The sequence below is a fragment of the Rhineura floridana genome, chromosome 5 (assembly GCF_030035675.1).
Source record: "Rhineura floridana isolate rRhiFlo1 chromosome 5, rRhiFlo1.hap2, whole genome shotgun sequence".
NCBI lineage: Eukaryota > Metazoa > Chordata > Lepidosauria > Squamata > Rhineuridae > Rhineura > Rhineura floridana.
The window spans coordinates 125013009-125034629 of NC_084484.1; the positions used below are offsets into that span (position 1 = coordinate 125013009).

The following is a 21621-nucleotide window of genomic DNA, read 5'->3' on the forward strand; positions in this document are numbered from 1 at the left end:
TGGGTGGCAAGTTGTACTGTTATTTATACAGTTCTGTCAGTGAATGGTTTCATTGACTCTTTGGTGTTTTTGCAGTACATTGTTGTTGAGTGGAAGGAGAGACTGGTGAGATATTGGACTGACTGGATAGTGGTGTGTTTGTGTGTATTGGTGGATGTGTGCAAGGTGTGGAATAAGAATGGAATGAGTGATATTGACTGAGTAGTAGGTATGGTAAGATTTGCGTAGATTTAAGACACAATTTGGGTGTCATGTGTATGACAGTGGGCTGAACAATGTTTTTTGTGAGCTAGGATGTGTCTTGCTGAGAGGGAGACTGAAAAAGGATGACTTTAAAAGATGTTTCAAAATGTGCCACTATGTTTTTTTAAGGATTTTGTTTTATTGCATTGCAGTTTTGTTTAATATTGCATCTCATCGTATTATATTGTGTTTTTTTCAGTTCCACTGTTTCTTATATATAGTGTTATGAGCATGGGGGGGGGCTGGAATGGATGATTTCTGTGGGTCACCTTTCCAGCCTCTGATTTGGAATCCTATGCCCGTGAGGCTGGCTCTGCTAGCCAGATGAATCTCCTTTGTTAATCAAATAGAGTGGCCTGGTAGTTAATGGGCCTGTTTAATTGCCCCGGCAACTGGTGAAAGGGGCTAGGAAGATCCTTTTGTCATTTTAAACTCTACTGGAGGAGAGTCTCTCCCCCCACTCCTGGGCGGGCAGAAGTGTGTTTGTAGTTGGTAGTGTGTGTTCTAGAGAATGGCTGAGGCTGCAGGCATGCAGAGAGGCTATCCCTCTGCATCATGGCGATAGGATGCCCCTGCACCCAGATGGAAAAGCTGGATATCAGACTGCTGATGCCTTGAACCCCTCCATCCTAAGCTCAGGTTGGAATGTGTGTAAATAAATAAACCATATTTCATAAAGACACCGCAGTCTCTGCTGACCTTCTTCCCAAAGGAAAGCAAACCCTGGATGGGCGCAGGAACCCCTGAAATCTCACTGCTCGGAGATTGGGGGAGGCGCGCAACAATATTGTATTTATTATTTTGTGAACTGCTTAGAGATTGTCTTAAGTATTAAGTAGTATATTAATATAGTAAATACTAGGAGTGCTCTGCTCTGCTCACCAACCCCCCAACCCTCTACTCCAACTTCTTCCACCACACCCCTTCCCACCTCTCCTGGCATCTCCCACCTCCTTAGGAATCCCCATTCTTTTTGCCAAGCTGCTTGCCCGGACAAACACTGCCACCATGCAGCACTTCTAGGTCGCACACAGGCCTCTCACCTACCCACCTGTCTGTGGTGCTGCAAACTGCACAGTGACACTTACCATTTTATTTAGATAGAAATAAACAAACAAACCATAATTAGTGTTATATTTGAACCAGGCCATTTTGTCTGTGGTTCCAATTCCGTAGAACAGGATCCTTATCTTTACGCACACCTGCAGGCTACATTAGTCAATCATCTGAGGTCACAATGACATCAGGTGACTCATTTTTACCCATATGGTTTGAAGTCAAACCATGAGGGCAAAAAAGAGTGTGTGACATTTCCCAAGTGCCAACAATCTGCTGTTTATTAATGCTTGGGAAGTGCTGAGCACAGGGCTTGCAAGTGCTGACAACTGCTTGTCACTTTTGCACTGATCAGCTGATTGTCAGTGCCTAGAAAGCCCCTTTCATCCAACCTCTGCCTTTACCTATCCTATACCTGACATCATATATGATGTCAGGTGTAAGGGCGGTGGGCATACTTGGGGAGGCGGGCATACCTGCAGGAAGAGAAGAACACTGCTGCCCAGGGAAGGAGAGCCTGCTGCTGCTGCTGCTGGATCACCATCTCCACCATCCTTCCCTGTGGACTTCTGCCTGCCAGACGTACATCTGCAGGACCAGGCCCCAGGTACCCAGCCAGCTGTGACTGATTCCCATCACCTGTCCCTCTTTGGAGGGATACATAAGCCGGCTGGCTGAGGTGGCCTGGGTTTTTTTGTGTGTGTGCTGTGTCTGTTTGTTTTTTGTTTGCTTTCCTCTCTGCGGCTGCTGCTACGGTGTGCTTCTCCGTCACTGCTGCCGTTGCGGCTTTGCCCATAGAGACTGCTGCTGCTCTGTGCCTGGCCTGCAGTCGCCTTGTGGCCGCGGCGGCTTTGTTTCTCGCCGCAGCTGACGTTTTTGTGGGCCTTTACCATCATCTGACTGTTTAGGTGGGAAGAAGAGAGATCTTGCAGCTGGCATCTGCGTGCACAGTATGCGGGCCTAGGTTTTGGCATGTTGGCTGAATTTGAATGGTGTGGTTGTATAGTGAGTGTGTGTTGTGTGTGAGTGTGTATGTTTGTATATATGGTTGTTTGTATTTTTGTATTATAGTTTACAATGTGCCTGGGGAAGAGATCTTTCTATCAAGTGGGGAGACTAGAGGGGGCCCCAATTGCCGTAGTGACGGGCAGAGGGAGGTATGGTGTTATGAGAGGGACATGCCAGGTAAGGGGAACGCGGCCCAGACATGTAGTGGCTGTGCCTTGTTCCGGTCCCTCTCATATCTGCAGGGTTGTTGGTTGTCCTCTCAGCCAACCCTCAGATCTCCAGTTGCTGCTTCTTAATGCCAGATAGGTACAAAATAAAACCTCCCTCATCCATGATTTGATTATGGATGAGGCAGCCGATCTGGCATGCATAACCGAGACCTGGGTAAGCGAGCAGGGTGGAGTTAGTCTCTCCCAGCTCTGCCCACTGGGGTATTTGGTTCAGCATCATGGGAGATCTGAGGGTCGGGGAGGTGAGGTTGCTGTGGTCCATAAGAGTTCCATCTCACTCACCAAGCACCATGTCCATGCAGTTACGGGTCTGGAGTGTTTGCACCTTGTGTTGGGCCAGAGGGACAGACTGGGAATTCTTTTGGTGTACTGCCCACCTTGCTGCCCAATGGCTTCCCTAACTGAGCTGACGGAAGTGGTCTCGGAGGTATTGTTGAGATCCCCCAGACTATTAGTACTGGGGGATGTCAACATCCATGCCGAGGCTTCTTTGTCTGGGGCGGCTCAGGACTTCATGGATGCCATGACAACCATGGGGCTGTCTCAACGTGTTAGTGGCCCAACACATACATCGGGGCATACTCTCGACCTTGTTTTTACTACTGGACATGGGGATAGTAATCTGGATGTGGGGAGTCTTACATCTCTCCCTTTGTCATGGTCAGATCACTGGTTGCTGAAGTTTAGACTTTCAGTGGCCTTTTCCCTCTGCAAGGGTGGGGGCCCTATTAAAATGGTCCGCCCCCGGAGACTAATGAATCCTGATGCTTTTCAAAGGGCTCTGGGGGATTTTCCGGCTGGTAGGACTGGCGCTCCTGTCGAAGCCCTGGCTAATCTGTGGAATGCAGAGATGACCCGGGCAGTGGACACGATCGCTCCTGCGCGCCCTCTCCTTTGTAGAGCTCATACAGCTCCTTGGTATACTCCGGAGCTAAGAGCGATGAAGCAAGATAGGAGATGGCTTGAGCGGAGTTGGAGACGAACTCCCGACGAATGCAATTATGCGCTGGTTTGTGCTTCTACCAAGCGGTATGTAGGTGCGGTGAGGGCGGCGAAGAAACAACATTTCGCCGCCACTATTAAGTCATCTCTCTCCCGCCCAGCGGAGCTTTTTAGAGTTGTCCGAGGGCTACTCCACCCTGGCCCACAGGACATGGTAGATACATTGGTAGCCCGCTGTAATGAGTTTGCTAAGCACTTCCAGCATAAGATCTTATGCATTCGTCGGGACCTAGATTCCCATTTTATGACAGTTAGTCCTAATGAGGTGTCTGGAACACAGTCTAGTCATGTTTTGTTGGATGAGTTTCAGTCGGTTCAGTTCGAGGACGTGGACAAGGTGCTTGGACGGGTACGTGCAACCACTTCGGTACTTGATCCTTGCCCCTCTTGGCTTACAAAAACTAGCAAGGATGGAACAGCTGGCTGGGCCAAGGAAGTGATAAATGCCTCTTTATGAGAGGGAGTGGTCCCTGGCTGTCTGAAAGAAGCGGCGGTGAGACCACTCCTGAAAAAACCTTCCTTGGACCCAGAGGACTTTAACAACTATAGACCAGTGGCAAATGTTCCATTCTTGGGCAAGGTCTTGGAACGAGTGGTTGCTGACCAGCTCCAGGCGCTATTGGATGAAACCGATTATCTAGATCCATTTCAGTCGGGTTTCAGACCTGGTTTTGGCACTGAGACGGCCTTGGTCGCCCTGTGTGATGACCTATATCGGGAGAGAGACAGAGGGAGTGTAACTCTGTTGATTCTCCTTGATCTCTCAGCGGCTTTTGATACCATCGACCATGGTATCCTTCTGGAGAGACTTGCGGAGTTGGGTGCTGGAGGCACTGCTTGGCAGTGGTTCCGCTCCTACTTGGCGGGCCGTCTCCAGAAGATAATACTTGGGGAACATTGTTCGACCCCGTGGGTTCTCCAATATGGGGTCCCGCAGGGTTCGGTCTTGTCTCCCATGCTCTTTAATATCTATATGAAGCCGTTGGGTGCAGTCATCCGGAGTTTTGGAGTGCGTTGTCATCAGTACGCTGATGACACGCAGCTCTACTTCTCCTTTCAACTTCTTCAGGTGAGGCGGTCGATGTGCTGAACCGTTGTCTGGACGCGACAATGGACTGGATGAGAACTAACAAACTGAGACTCAATCCGGATAAGACTGAGATGCTGCTGGTGGATGGTTTCTCTGGTCAGATGGTGGATACATACCCTGTCCTGGACCGGGTTACACTCCCCCTAAAGGATCAGGTTCGTAGTTTGGGAGTCGTTTTAGACTCTTCCCTATCACTCGAGGTCCATGTAGCCTCGGTGGCACGGAATGCGTTTTACCAACTTCGGTTGGTAGCCCAGCTACGTCCCTATCTGAGTAAGGAGGACCTTACATCAGTGGTTCATGCTCTGGTAACCTCACGTTTGGACTACTGCAACGCGCTCTACGTAGGGCTACCTCTGAAGACGGTTCGGAAGCTACAGCTAGTGCAAAATGTGGCGGCCAGACTGCTAACAAGAACTAAGCGGTCCGAGCATATAACACCTGTTCTGGCTCGCCTGCACTGGCCTCCAATATGCTACCGGGCCAGATTCAAAGTGTTGGTATTAACCTATAAAGCCTTATACGGCGCGGGACCACGATACCTGCAGGAACGCCTCTCCCGTTATGAACCGGCTCGTACACTACGGTCTACTACGAAGGCCCTCCTCCGGGTCCCGACCTATAGGGAGGCCCGGAGGGTAGTAACAAGATCTAGGGCCTTCTCAGTGGTGGCCCCCGAATTGTGGAATAGTCTCCCTGAGGAGGTACGCCTGGCGCTGACACTATTATCTTTTCGGCGCCAGGTTAAAACCTTTCTCTTCTCTGAGGCATTTTAATCTAAGTTATTTATGTAAATTGGTATTTTAGATGATGTACTTTTATATTTGTTATATTGATCTTGTAATTTTATTATTGTATATGTTTCTATGTTTGCCGCCCAGAGAGCTGTTTGCTAGTCGGGCGGGATATAAGCTGAATAAAATAAATAAAATAAATAAAATACTTGGGGAGGCCTGGTGGGCCTAATTAGACTTGTGGGCCAGAGGTTCCTCACCCCTGCTATAGAGGATATTCCTTATCATATGTTATACCAGGTTCCACTGGTAGATCAACAAGAGTTTCTGACTTCCACCTATTTAACAATAGCAAACGTGTATGTTTTGTCCCCCTCTTCCTTAAGCCTGGGGACTAAAAAAAATTAATGGTGGTGCTATTTCTGGTTGTCCACTGGGTAGTTTATAGTCCTGGACAAGATATGGTGCTCGCATACCTATGAATTTGAGATCTTTTTGTCCGATTATTATTCACTATTAGCAGCGAAAGCTGGAATGTGAAGAAGGAACTGCTGCTTACATTTTTATAAGCCTTAATGTCACATCCCTTTTACAGAATTATTTGTATAGCAATTTCTACATTCAAAACCTTACAGACACTCTTGCAGCAGACTGAGATATGGTGTCTGTCTGGAGGACTGGAAGCATCAAAAGATTCCACACTTACAAATGCAGGAGGAAAGCATTCGGATGAATGAGTAGTCCCAAGAATGCAACTGAAGGGCAAAAACAACATGTCCTAGACACACGTACTTGTCTGATTGGTATGAGACAGAAATGAGACTTCCATAATAGATGCAATATACAAAAATAGTATCCAACTGAAATTACATGGAATGAGTTAGATAAACAGAATTACTGATTGATGTTGGAGCTGAGCCATAATATTGTGTCTGATAACATCTCTCTTGTAAACAACATCCCCTTGAATCCCTACTGATCAAATTAACTAGAATTCTCTGATTTGATTGTAACAGTATAATAGTTCAGATCCCTTGTAAATTCTGACTGAACCACTGATTTCAGGCTACAATTTTCAAAAGAAAGCCCCTCTTAAAATGCACCTTTCTTGTTCAACTGATAACTCAAAACAACCAACATGTCTAAGGGCCAGTCTATACACACACAGAGAGAAAGAAAGCACTTCACATGGTAAAGCTCTTCTGTACTTCTTTAGAATGCAGGTCTGAGACTGCATCATTGATTGCTAGGTCAAACTCCAGCTGTCTGTGGAAAGCTAACTTTTTTCCAACATGCTGATTTTCTCTGGGTAGGGAGACTTTTTTTTTTTTTTTTAACAGGAATTGGGGTCATTTAAATAAGTGATCCTGCATGCACACTCTATATTCCAAGGAAGTCTGTACCATGGTGCTTTTACCCCTGAACATGTAGATTGGTTATTAATCATAAGCCTAGCTAGTTAAGCAACACTGCTAAGTGGGATGACAGCAAACATTTCACAACCACTATGAAATGAGATTTCTAAAAAACTTGAGTAATGGTCAGACAAGCTTTTCAATCATTATGCAATGCTCATTAGATCTAAAGATAAGATGTGTGGGAGGAATGGCTTATCTACTTTACAACTGAGTCTCTCTCAGTTAATGACAAATGAAACAGGTCCTGCATACGCATTTCATATGCACCATAAAGTTGTCAATGTAATTGTGAGCTAAGAACACAACTTAAACTACCATTGTAACAGACAACTTTTACTCCTGCCTCATGCAGAAATGGTGGCTTTCATACTGAGTCTCTGCACCAGGCAGTCTATTGGCAACACTGTCTACAGAATACTTACCAGGCCTCAAAACCCTGATTTCAAGCAAGTTAGAGGTTCTGTCTGCCAGTCGTGTCCAGCTGCTGTTGTAGTTCTTCCGCCAGAGCTCTGCCACACATTGATATTTGCCTGCCTCTGTGTCACTGGCCCTGCTGATGCTCAGGCGCACATTGTTGCTGGACTCAGTTTTCTCGATGGCTGTCCGGGTTCGGAACCCAGCGTACCTATCTCCCCACTGAACGCCTCCATCCCGAGTGAAGGTGACAAGATCATGAAATTCGCTGCTGCCTGCTGGTTGAAAACGCCACGTCACAGATACTGGAACCCAGGATGGATAATGTGGTTTGATGATGCATTGTAAATCAAATGACTCATTATAGGTAACTCCAGGAGTGCGGGAGATGGCTGTAACGGCAAAGCCAGCATCTACCAAAAAACAAAAGGACAGAGAGTCAGAAACATAAAGCAAAGATTTCAATAATAAGTGTACATTAATATATGCAACTAGTGTAAGAAATGGTTTCCTAATTGCAGTTCACAGAAAATTGGTCTGGTAAACTCTGATTCTCAGTAAATAAAACACATATATTGAAACAGGAATGGGGAAAATTGCCCCCTAGAATTCCACAATAATGACTTATACAATAGGATTCAATCACAAGTCTCACATACAATAAATTGTTTTAAGAAGATGGAGTCTACACAATGATGAAGAACTTGCCAGTGCTGGCTGAGAGCTGAAAGCCATGCTCTAGAAGGTAGATCCTTCTCAGAAATCAGACCAAAGAATGAAGAATTCATTGGCAAATACATTGAGAGAAACACTATATCCCATTGTTTTCAAACTAACTGCTACTATAAGACCTTTTAGTTTTTAAAATGAAAATTGAAAAAGTAATTCCCCCTCCGGCTGCTTATTCAAATCTCATTGATGTTTAGACCCTTTACAGCTATCAGGAATATAATTTCTAAAACGGCACACCACCACACCTGGCTATGAAACTCTGTACTTACCCACAATTACTTTAGCTTTGGGAAGAACTTGTATCTTCAGATCAATGGCACTGCCATGGGGACTCGTATGGCTCCACAGTATGCCCACATCTTCATGGCTGACTTAGAACAACATGTTCTGAACTCCTGTCTGCAAAAGCCGCATTTCTACCTGAGATACACTGATGACATCTTTATCATCTGGACTCACGGACAGGCGGCACATGAGAAGTTCCACCAGGATTTCATTAACTTCTACCCCACCATAATTCAGAGTCCAGACCAGTCCATGCAAGAAGTTAACCTTCTGGAAACAACTGGGCAACCACAAAATGAACATATAAGCGCCACCTTATATAGGAAACCTGCTGCCCACTTCACATGCTTCCAGCTTTCACTCAGTCAGAACACACCACAAAATCCACTGTCTACAGCCAAGCTGTAAGGCCGCTGAGTGCAACTAGCAGCAGTTGTGTATGCTGGGAGGTTCATTCTGTTTCCTCATTCCTAACTAAGAAGAGCAAAGGGAGCTATCTCAGCCAGCTCTCAGAGAGTGAGAGAATTTTGGAAGCAGAGGTGTGGGGAGAAAGAGACAGAGACAAAGGCAAAAAGGTGAGTGACATGGAGTAACGCCAGGAGGCTGTGTGTGCTCTGACTGTGTGTTCAGCTGGATAGGTGGAAAGGTTAAAGGGCTCCATAGCAGCTTGAGTGGAAGGGGCATGGCCTGATAGGTGTTGACTGAAGGGGCGTGGCCTGAGAACTGCTGAGCGCAACTAGTAGCAGCTGTATGTGCTGGGAGGTTCATTCTATTTCCTGTTTCCTAACTAAGCAGAGGAGCCTACAGCTATACTACCCTGAACACATCTGATCTAGTCTGATCTTGGAAGCTAAGCAAGGTCAGGCCTGGATAGTACTTGGATGGGAGACTGCCTGGGAATACCGGGTGCTGTAGGCTTAGAGGAAGGCAATAGTAAACCACTTCTGAATAACACCATAAAAACCCTATGAATATATATATAAAAAAAGATTCATAGGGTCGCCATTAGTCATAATTGACTTGAAGGCATATAACAACAATGCAGAAACTAAGCAGAGCAGCTGTCTCAGCAGGTCTGGAGGATATACAAGTGAGCCAGCTCTCAGAGAGCAAGTGAACAGGGAGAGCTGACAGGAGTTTGGCAGTGGGGTTTAGCAGGGGAGGTTCCTAATAAAATTTCTTGTAGCTTGCACCACATACCAGTGGGACTCTCCTGTTTACCTTCAAGGAGGACAGGACAAACCACAGACGATTCCAACACAAACAGAAACAAACAAACAAAAGGTAATAGGGACTATGGATGGAAAAGATACTCCAGGGGTTGTGACCTGCAAGGTGTGTGCAATGATTGTTTTTTTGCCTGAGAACAACATGGTGTAACATGTGCTGATTGTGCTGTGGGAAGAAAAGTGAGAGGCCTAGAGAGGTGGATGGCCACACTCAAGAGTATAAGCGAAGATGAAGAGTTCTTACACAGAACGCTGGAACAACAGCAGCAAAGGGAAGTATGGGAGGAGGAAAAACAGCAGCATGTTGAGGCACAAGATGAGAGTGTTGAGGAGAGGAGCAACAAAGTGGAGGAAACTCCATGGGAAAGGGTGACACTTAGGAGCAGAAGAGCTAGAACTATGGAACTGCTTTTAGGCACTTGAGGATGAGACTGGAGGAAAGCCTACAGATAAAGAATTACAGGAGACCCCACGTGACAGTGACTCAGTCAAGCAGAGGCACTGAAATCATGCACCACAACAAAAAGAAGAGTAGTAGTAGTGGGAGACTCCCTACTGTGTGACACTGAAACACAAGTATGCTGAGAAGACCCATGAACTCGCCAGGTATACTGCCTCCCTGGAATATGGATTAGAGATGTTACTGAAGGGTTGCCATCACTCATAAAGCTTACTGACACATACTCTTTCTTCCCATCCATGTGGGAACTAATGATACTGCCAAACAGAACTATGAAGAAATCACAGCAGACTTTAAAGCTCTCATGCATCCTCGGAAGAGAAAGGGAAAGGAAAAAAAGGACTATGGGCTATATTTCCAGGAAGATGGACTGCTGGCAAATGATGGGTTGCACCTCACAAGGACTGGGAAGAATGTGTTTGGCCACAGCAGGGAGAACTTCATCAGGACAACTTTAAACTGAATCCTAAGGGGGAGGGAAATGTAACCTTGGAGGTAATGATTGATGAAGGCTTATGCACAGTAACAGGAATGGAGACAACGGCTCTAATGGGGCCCAATAATAATCTTCATAAAAAAGTAAGAAGGAAGCCAGATCATAAATCTCATGGTCTTTGATGTCTGTATACTAATGCCCAGAGTATAGGAAACAAACAGGATGAACTTGAACTCTTAATACAGGAGAGTAAATACAACTTGATAGATATAACTGAAACTTGGTGGGATGACTCCCATGACTGCAATAAAGCAATTGAAGGATATACCTTGTTCAAAGAGAACAGAAGAAATAGAAAGGGAGGCAGAGTCATGCTATATGTTAAAAATATATATTCCTGCTCAGAAATATTGGAGGATGAGCTTGGAAGCGCCACAAAAAGTATCTGGATTAAAATAAATTCCTGACTTGTGTTGGAGATAGGGAAGGGGAAGAATATCCGCTAAATTGAACTTAGTACCAGATTTTGACTGAATTCAACAGTCTGCTCTCTTTTCGGACTGGCACTGATTTCTTGTGTCGGGCTGTGGCAATAATTGGCATGGCTTTTTGTTTTTGAATCCCCCCCCCCAATTTTACATAATTATCTTCATAATTACAATTGCTATTATCCATTAACTTCCATGGATTTACATAAGCATTTATGTTACAAATTGCGTAATTTTTTTTCACCACCAACCCCGCCCAACTGCGGATCAAATCAGCAAGTGAAAAAGCAAGTGGGAACAAAAAAAAAGGAGGATCAGGATTGAACAACTGACTATTGAAATACAAGCGGATGGGAACTAGGCAGCGAACCCCATCCTTAGTTGGAGATAATATTCTCCTACAGAAAGTGGAGGAAGCAACTAGAGGATCAGCTATCCTTGATTTGATTCTAACCAATAGAGATGACTTAGTGGATGAGGTGGCAATTACGGGAACTCTGGGGGGAAAAGACTATGTTATATTTGAGTTCTTGATTTTAAAGGAAGAAAAGCTGAGAGTAGCCATATGTGTACCCTGGACTTCAGGAAAGGCAATTTTAATAAACTCAGAACAATAATAAGGAAGGTTCTGTGGCAAGCAACCGTAATGAGAAAGGAAGTCCAAGATGGGTGAGAGTTTCTAAAAAAGGAAATTGCAAACAATTCCAACAAGGAAAAAAGGGGGAAGACAGCAGAAGAAGCCAATGTGGCTTTCAAAAAGCTTAGAGATAATCTAAAAACTAAAAAGGGCACAAATAGGAAGGCCAGGCCACAAAGGAAGAGTACAGACAGATAGCACAGAATTGCAGAGATGGCGTCAGGAAGGCTAAAGCTGAGAATGAGTTGAGATTAGCAAGGGATGCTAATAGCAACAAAAAAGCTTTCTTCACGTTCATCCATAGCAAAAGACAGAGAAAGGAAATGGTGGTACAGCTACTCAATGAGGATGGCAAAATGATAACAGATGACAAAGAAAAGGCAGAAGTTCCTGCTTTGGCTCAGTCTTCTCCCAAAAGAAGGTCTGTGACCCTCCTGGCAAACATGAGGGGCAGGATTGCAGCTTGAGATTGATAGACAAATGGTCAAGGAATACCTAATCACCTTGAACAAGTTCAAATCTCCAGGGTCCAATGAACTGCGTCCTAGAGTACTGAAGAAACTGGCTGAAAAACTCTCGGAAAATCGTGGAGAATGGGTGACGTGCTGGATGACTGGAGAAAAGCTAATGCTGCCCCCATCTTCAAAAAGGACAAAAAGGAGGGACCTGGGAACTACAGACCAGTCAGCCTGACATCAATCCTTGGGAAAATTCTGGAGCAGATTATAAAGCACCTTGAAAGCAATGCAGAGATAATTAGAAGCATGGATTATCAAGAACAAATTCAACCAGACTAATCCTTTTTGATTGGATAACCTCCCTCATAGACTGTGGGAATGCTGTGGACATAATATATAACAACTTCAGTAAAGTGTTTGACAAAGTGCCCCATGATATTCTAATTAGCAAGATAGCTAAATGGGGGCTGGGTAGAACAACTATCAGGTGGATCCCCATTTGGCTACAGAATCGTACTGAGTGCTTATCAATGGTTCCTTCTCAAACTGGGGGGAGGTAACAAGTGGGGTACCACAGGGCTCAGTCCTGGGCCCAGTGCTCTTCAACATATTTATTAATGACTTGGATGAGTAGGTGCAGGGAATGCTTATCAAATTTGCAGATTATACAAAATTGGGAGGGATAGTTAATATCCTGGAAAACAGAAACAAAATTCAAAGGGATCTTGACAGGCTGGAGAACTGGGCTGAAAACAACAGAATAAAATTTAACAGGGACAAGTTCAAAGTTCTTCATCTACGAAAAAGAAACCAAGTGCACAGTTATAAGGTGGGGGATACTTGGCTCAGCAGTACTACATGTGAGAAGGAGCTTGGAATTGTTGTTGATCACAAGATGAATATGAGCCAACAGTGGCTGCAAAGAAGTCAAATGATATTTTAAGTGCGCTAACAGAAGTATAGTTTCCAAATCACATGAAGTACTAGTTGCTCTTCATTTGGCACTGCTTAGGCCTCATCTTGAGTACTGCATCCAGTTCTGGACATCACACTTTAAGAAGAATGCAGACAAGCTGGAATGGGTTCAGACTAGGGCAATAAGGATGATCAGGGGACTGGAAACAAATCCCTGGAAACAAAGGAGAGACTAAAAGAACTGGGCATGTTTAGTCTTGAGAAGAGAAGACTGAGGGGACATATGATAGCACTCTTCAAGTACTTGAAAGGTTATCACACAGAGGAGGGCCAGGATCTCTTCTCGATCATCCCAGAGTGCAGGGCACAGAACAATGGGATCAAGTTACAGGAAGCCAGACTTTGGCTGAACATCAGGAAAACCTAACTGTTAGAGCAGTTATACCCAGTCAATCACTATGCTCTGCATGTGAGGGCCTCCTGCAGATACCATCTTATCAGAAAGTCCGTTCCACACAACGTAGGATGTGGACCTGTAGTGTAGTGGCACCTACCCTTTGGAATTCCCTCTCCTTAATATCAGACAGGCACAATTTCTGTTATCTTTTCAGTGCCTACTGAAGACCTTCCTCTTTTAACAAGCCTTTTAACTAGAGACCTTATCCCAGTCTGCATCCGTGTTGGAATTGCTTTTTAAGATGTTTTGTTTTAATGTTTTTAAATATGTTTTGTTTTAATATATTTTAAAGTCTGTTTTTAAGATGTTTTAGTGTGTTTTTAGTGTTTTTGTTTGCCGCCCTGGGCTCCTACTGGAAGGAAGGACGGGATGTAAATTAAACAAACAAACAAACAAACAATGGAACCAATTACCTAGGAAGTTGGGCTCTCCAACACTTGAGGCATTCAAGAGGCAGCTGGACAGCCACCTGTCGCGTACGCTTATAGTTGGATTCCTGCATTGAGCAGGGCATTGGTCTTGATGACCTTATATGCCCCTTCCTACTATTCTATGATACAACTGCATCTGTTCAGACTCATTTCAAAAAGACTCACAATTTTAGAATTTATATCAACAGTTTCAGTTGATGTGGCCTGATGACGTGGACAAGGTGCTTGCGATGATGCAGCCAGCGACGTGTCCTCTCGACTCTTGCCCTCCTTGCCTTATTAAAGCTTGCCAAGGGGGTTTAACGGAGTGGATCCATGGTGTGGTCAACACATCATTGCAGGAGGGAGTGGTTCCAGCTGCCCTGAAAGAGGCAGTGATTTGACAGCTGCTGAAAAAGTCTGCCCTGGACCCATTGGTCTGTGACAATTACCGACGGGTTGCAAATACCCCCTTCTTTGGGAAGGTGATTGAGAGGGTTGTGGCGCAGCAATTGCAAGTAGTCTTGGATGAAACAGATTATCTTGACCCATGCCATTCTAGGTTCAGGACTGATTATGGGACTGAATCAGCCTTAGTCGCCCTGATGGATGACCTTTATCGGGAGAAGGATGGCGGAGTGCAACCCTGTTACTCTTACTTGATCTTTCAGTGGCTTTTGATACCATTGACCATGGTATCCTTCTGGGCTGACTTGGTGAGATTGGTATTGCAGGCACTGTTTTACAGTGGTTCTGAACCTATCTCTAAGGTAGTTTTCAGAAAATAGCATTGGGTGATTGTCTTTCGGCCCCCTGGAGGTTGTGATGTGGGGAACTGCATGGTACCATCTTGTCCCCCATGCTGTTTAACATCTATATGAAGCCCTTGGGAGCGGTCATCAGGAGATTTGGGGCGAGGTGTCAGCAGTATGCTGACAATATCCAGCTCTATTTCTCTGTAACGTCTGAATCAGGAGAGGCCGTGTAAGCTCTGGACCACTGCCTGGACTTGGTGGTGGGCTGGATGAGGGCCAATAAACTGAGTCTGAATCCTGGCAAGATGGGTGTGGTGTGAATTGGTGGTTCCAGAGTTCAGATAATTGGTCAGTTGCTTGCTTTGGTGGTACTCCCTCTGAAAGAGCAGGTCCGTAGTTGTGGAGCTCTTGTCAGAAGTTCCTATTGGCATTAATGAACGACTCTCAATTCTCCGGTTAAAACTTGCCAAAAACCAGCAGGCAACTATTCTAAGTGCTTATGCACCAACATTAGATGCTGATGAAGACATCAAGGAATTTTTTTATAACCAGCTGGACACCATCTTATCAGAAATACCTAAGGAGAATAAAATTATCCTCTTGGGCAATTTCAATGCAAGAGTTGGGCGTGATTTCAATTTATGGCCAGAAACCGTTGGGAAAAAAAGAGTTGGCAAAAGCAACCTGAATGGAATTCTGACTAAATGTGCAGAGAATAATCTTGTTATTACAAACACACTCTTTCATCAGAAAGATAAATTTAAAATATCAAGGAAGCACCCTCAGTCGAAACACTGGCATTTCCTGGATTACATAATTGTCTGTGCCAGAGATCTTCGTGATGTACTTCTCACTAGGGCCATGACGAGTGCTGATGACTGCTGGACAGATCACCGATTAATTTGATCCATTATGGCCATTAATATTGTTCCTCAACGTAGGCTCCAAGGAAGAAAACCAAGGCGTAAAATGAACATCCACGCCCTTCAAGATCCTATTAAGCGAGCTTGCTTCAAACAACTCTTAAGAAACATCTACCGACAGAACTCCCTGAAAATGTCAAGGAACACTGGATTAAACTGAAGACATCCATTATCGCAGCATGTAAACAAACTACTGGATACCAAACTAAGAAACATCAGGATTGGTTTGATGAGAATGATAGTGAGATTGAACATATCATCAACAAGAAAAGGAAAGCCTTCCAGATATGGCAGAAAGACTTAACTGTGCTGCTAAGAAAAAAAATCTATGCCAGTGCAAAGGCTGAGGTCCAAAGAAGAACTACAGAACTTAAGAACGCCTGGCGGATAAAGAAAGCTCAAGAAATCCAGCACTTTGCAGATGCTCATGATGCATGGGGCTTTTTTAATGCCACAAAGGCCATCTATGGACCAACAAATTACGGTACCAAACCTTACGTTCAATAGATGGTACCAAACTTCTTAAGGATAAACAGTCTATTGCACTGTGCTGGAAACAGCATTACCACAACCTCCTTAATCGTAACTCTATTGTCGCAAATTCCACAACAAACTAGAGACGAGCTTGCAGTATCCCCTAATTTGGATGAAGTTAGTAAAGCCGGCAATCAAATGAAGAACAACAAAGCTAGCGGACCTGATGGGATTCCTGCTGAAGTCTTTAAAGAAGGTGGGCCTGAATTTACACAACAACTTTATAAGCTCATCAAAAAAATCTGGATGAGGGAGGAGATCCCAGAAGATCTTAGGGACGCCATAATTATCACCCTTTTTAAGAAGGGTGATAGAACTGATTGTGGGAACTATTGAGGTATCTCTCTTCTTGCTACCGAAGGTAAAATCCTTGCAAGGATCCTCACAAATTGCCTCCTGCTGATTTCAGAGGATGTCCTCCCTGAATCTCAAAATGGTTTCCGCCCTTCCAGGGGGACAGTGGGCATGATCTTCACTGTACGACAGCTTCAAGAAAAATGCTGGGAGCAGAATCGACCTTTATATATGGCATTTATTGATCTGACTAAAGCCTTTGATACTGTGAATGTAAGCGCTCTCTGGACCATTCTTCTGAAAACTGGGTGCCCTGATAAATTTGTGAATATTTTGCAACTCCTTCATGACAACATGACAGCGACAATATTGGATAACTATGGCTTTCAGAACGATCCATTCAGAGTTGGATCAGGCGTAAAACAGGGAAATGTCATTGCCCCTACCTTATTTGCTATCTTCATTGCTATGATTCTACACCTCATTGAGGGGAAACTTCCTACTGGTGTGGAAATCATATATCGAACAGATGGAAAGCTTTTTAATCTCAGTAGGCTGAAAGCAAAAAGTAAGGTAATGTCAATTTCTGTCGTAGAACTTCAATATGCCAATGATAATGTAGTCTCCGCCCATTCAGAGGAAGATCAAACTATCCTAAATGTCTTTGCAGAAGCACATGGAAAGCTTGGGCTCTAACTTAATAATAATAAAACCAAAGTGCTTCATAAACAGGTGCGAACTAGTCCTTCTGTAGCACCATCAATCCAGCTTAATGGTGAGACGCTGGAGAACATTGATCACTTCCCCTATCTCAGCAGTCATCTCTCTGTAAAAGCTGATATCAATGCTGAAATTCAACATCTGACCTCTGCAAGTGCCGCATTCTCCCGAATGAAGTGTAGAGTATTTGAGGATCGGGATACTCGCAGGGAGACCAAAATGCTTATTTACAAAGCCATTGTACTACTGACCTTATTGTACGCCTGTGAAACATGGACCATCTATAAACGCCACTCCCAACTTCTTGAAAGATTCCTCTGGAAAATTCTGCAAATTACTTGGGAAGACAGATGGACTAACAGCGTTTTGGAAGAAGCAAAGACTACTAGTGTTGAAACAATAATCCTTCAACATCAACTTCACTGGACTGGCCATGTTGTTCGAATGCCTGATCACCATCTTCCAAAGCAGCTACTTTACTCCCAACTTAAGGATGGAAAACGGAATATCGGTGGACAGCAAAAGAGGTTTAAAGATGTTCTTAAAGCAAATCTAAAAAAATGTAACATGAACATCGAGAAGTGGGAAATCTTGGTCCATGAATGGAGGTCGGCTATTATCAAAGGTGCTGTGGACTTCGAAGAAGCATGAATACAGGGTGAAAGGGACAAACAAGCTAAGCAGAAGGCACACCAAACAAATCCCCCTCATGACCATCTTCCATCTGGAAACCTATGTCCTCACTGTGGGAGGCTGTGTGGATCCAGAATTGGCCTCCACAGTCACTTAAGGACCCAATGTTAAAGACCTTATCTTGGAAGATAATCTTACTCGGCCACGGGTGATCACCAATGAATGAGATCCATCTTTGTCGCTAGAGGCCCTGACCTCAGGGGCTAGGAGTGCCTTTTACCAGCTTTGGCTGGTAAGACAGTTGTGGACGTTTCTGGACTGGGATTGCCTGACGACTGTTGTCCACGCACTGGTAACCTCCAGGCTGGATGACTGTAATGTGCTCTATGTGTGGTTGCTCTTGAGGTTGGTCTGGAAGCTGCAGCTGGTGCAACATGCGGCAGCAAGATTGCTCACTGGGACAGGGCTTCAGCAACATGTTACCCTGCTGCTGAAAGAATTGCACTGGCTGCCCATTTGCTACCAGGCCAAGTTCAAGGTTCCAGTTTTGGTGTACAAAGCCCTATACAGTAGGGCCCCGCTTTACGGCGTTCCGTTTTCTGGCATTCCGCTGTTGCAGCGGCTTTCAGTTAGGGGAAATTCCCCATTTTAAAGCCAATTTTGCACTTTTGCGGCATTTTCGCGCAACACAACCCATTATAGTCAATGGGTTCCGCTTTATGGCGGGCGCCTAGTCCCTAACCCGCCGTATAGGCAGGGCCCTACTGTACAAGCTTGGGACCAGGATACCTGAAAGACTGACTTATCCCTTATATACCCAGTCGATCACTGCACTTTGCAGGTGAGGGCCTTCTTCAGATACCATCTTATCAGGAGGTCCATTCTGCACAACATAGGAAACGGACCTTTAATGTGGCAGCACCTACCCTGTGGAACTCCCTACCCATATATATTAGACAGGCTCCATCTCTGTTAAATTTTCAGTGCCTATTGAAGACCTTCCTCTTTCAACAAGGCTTTTAAGCTGAGGCCTTATCCCAGTCTGCATCTGTGTTGGAATTGCTTTAAATATGTTTTTAAACCTTTTAAAAAAACGTTTTTAACCTTTTTTTAAAAAAAAAAGATACCTTGAAAACTTTAAAAAAATGTTTTTAAAGTTGTTTTGTTTTAATTGTATTTTAAAGTCTGTTTCTGATGTTTTAAAGTGTTTTCAGTGCTTTAGTTTGCGGCCCTAGGCTCGTGCTGGTAGGAAGGATGGGATATAAATAAACAAACAAACAAACAAACAAATATCAGGTATTCGTCAGACTACCATATCCACCCAGCAAAGTAAAAAAACAGATAAGGCCAGACTGGCACCCAGTCATAATCGACTACAGGACAGATGTAAAAGAGAAAATAACACAGCACCATTTCATTTATTTATTTATAAAAATATTTGTATACTGCTATTTTGTTAAAAGTGATGTAGCAAAAGCAATTAGGAGCTACAACGCAAGGTCTGAGCGAGTGATATCAATGAGATTAAATGGGAAACCTTATTAACGTAACCATCATCCAAGTCTATGCTCCAACGGCAAATGCAGAAGAGGAATTGGAGAGATTTTACGCAGAAGTACAGGAGGAAGTTGATCACACACCAAAACAAGATGTGATGATAATCATGGGGGACTGGGATGCAAAAGTAGGGAACAGAGAAGACTAGGAATTGTGGGGAAATGGGGCTTAGGTGATAGAAATGAAACAGGAGACTTATTGAATTCTGTGAAGCCAACAATTTGTTTCTTGTAAACACATTTTTTGAGCAACCGAAAAGACAACTGTACACGTGGACATCACCAAATGGTCAATATAGGAATCAAATTGATTATATAATTGGTAGCAGAAGATGGAGAAGTTCCACACTTTCTGTGAAAACAAGACCAGGAGCAGACTGTGGTACAGATCATGAACTGGCCGTATCGAAAACCAGAGTAAAGCTAAAGGAGAACAACAAAGCAATCATAATGCCAAATTACAATTTAAATAACATATATAAAGATCAAATAAGGAACAGATTTGAAAAATATAAAGATTTGAAGAATATAAAGATCAAATAAGGAACAGATTTGAGGCTTTAAACTTAGTTGACAGAGAACCAGAAGAACTATGGAGTGAAGTCACAGACATTATTAGGGAAGAATGCAAAAAGACAATACCTCTAGTTAAAAAGGGAGAAAGAGCTCAATGGATGACTGAAGAATCTCTTAAAATGGTTAAAGAGAGAAGGAAAGCAAAAGCAAAAGGAGATAGAAACAAGGTTAGAACCCTACATGCAACTTTACAGCGACTAGTATGTAGGGACAAAGAGAACTATTAAAATGGTTATTGTATAGAAATAGAAGAACTGTCAATAGAAGCTAAAATGATGAAACTGAGGTTATCATACTTTGGACACATAATGAGAAGACATGATTCACTAGAAAAGACAATAATGCTGGGGAAAACAGAAGGGAGTAGAAAAAGAGGAAGGCCAAACAAGAGATGGATTGATTCCATAAAGGAAGCTGCAGACCTGAACTTACTAGATCTGAACAGGGTGGTTTATGACAGATGCTCTTGGAGGTCACCAATTCATAGTGTCGCCATAAATCATAATCAACTTGAAGGCACATAACAACAACAACAATTTTGTTTAAAAACATCAAGGAGGTTTACAACACTTTAAAAACAACCGCCACCACCATAGGATAAAAAACATTAAAAATACAGTTGTTGTCACTTATAGCTCACAGCTGAATCCATTCAAATATATTAATCACACTTCCCTCTCACAGGCTTTGGAGTGTTGGCCTGTATTTGCTTACAGGCAAATTTCCAACCTAAGAACAACTACTCATTAGCAGCAGCAGGTCACATAACAAAGACACAGACATGGGGACCAGACCCTGACACAGACCCAGATGCCAACCATGTTTCCATGTTTACTGTGATACCACAATCACAGGAGCTGAATGTTGGAAGATTCAGGACAGACAAAAGGAAGTACTTCTTTACTCAGCGCATAGTTAAACTATGGAATTTGCTCCCACAAGATGCAGTAATGGCCACCAGCTTGGACGGCTTTAAAAGAAGATTAGACAAATTCATGGAGGACAGGGCTATCAATGGCTACTAGCCGTGATGGCTGTGCTCTGCCACCCTAGTCAGAGGCAGCATGCTTCTGAAAACCAGTTGCCGGAAGCCTCAGGAGGGGAGAGTGTTCTTACACTCGGGTCCTGCTTGCGGGCTTCCCCCAGGCCCCTGTTTGGCCACTGTGAGAACAGGATGCTGGACTAGATGGGCCACTGGCCTGATCCAGCAGGCTCTTCTTAAGTTCTTATCCATAGCATAAGGGGCTCAATCACTTGCTCATCTTCCTCTAATGTGATATATGCTATCATCAGTCAGCAATGCCCTTTTGCATTCTATATAGGACAAACAGGACAATCTCAACACAAAAAACTAAAAGGGCAGAAATCTGACATCAGAAATGGCAATTTTAAAAGACTAGAGTGGTTTGTGGAGAGACATTTCAATCTCCTAGGACACTCAGTAAGAGGTCTTAAGGTGAGAAATAACAGATCATGTCAAAGGAATCCCAAAAAGCAATGAAAATGTATAAAAAGTGATGTATGAATGAATAGGTTAGGATTACATGTAAAATGAACATGCATAAACTCTTGTGTGACAGTTACAACAATTTCTCTAAATGCCTCAAATGTTACATTTTATTTATTTATTTATTTTATTTCATTCCATTTCTATACCGCCCTTAGCCTATGGCTCTCTGGGCGGTTCACAGCAAGGAATAAAATACAATACAGTAAAATAAAAGTAGGTAAAATCACTAAAAACATACAACTTGAGCATATAACAACTTGGTATAAAATTAACTTTTATGAGATCTTACGGACCGCACCCCATTTCCTACTTCATCAGAAACAAAATTGGAGAATGTCTTGCACTTGGCAGCTGAAGATCCCCTTTTAGCCTCTTGATTTTTCCAAATTGTATTAATCTTGTTCATCTTTAAAATATA

At 43.7% G+C, this 21621-nt stretch overlaps 1 protein-coding gene and 1 pseudogene across 2 annotated transcripts in view; one reads left to right on the plus strand and one right to left on the minus strand.

The window, feature by feature from the left end:
* Positions 1-21621, minus strand: part of IGSF3 (immunoglobulin superfamily member 3) — a 191314-nt gene that overhangs the window by 43511 nt on the left and 126182 nt on the right. For both annotated transcript variants that reach the window (XM_061627994.1, XM_061627995.1), the window contains one exon: positions 7204-7608. In XM_061627994.1, the coding sequence (XP_061483978.1) occupies positions 7204-7608 (405 nt within the window). The remainder of the gene's footprint in view (positions 1-7203; positions 7609-21621) is intronic.
* LOC133386264 (5S ribosomal RNA) lies at positions 9012-9130 on the plus strand (annotated as a pseudogene).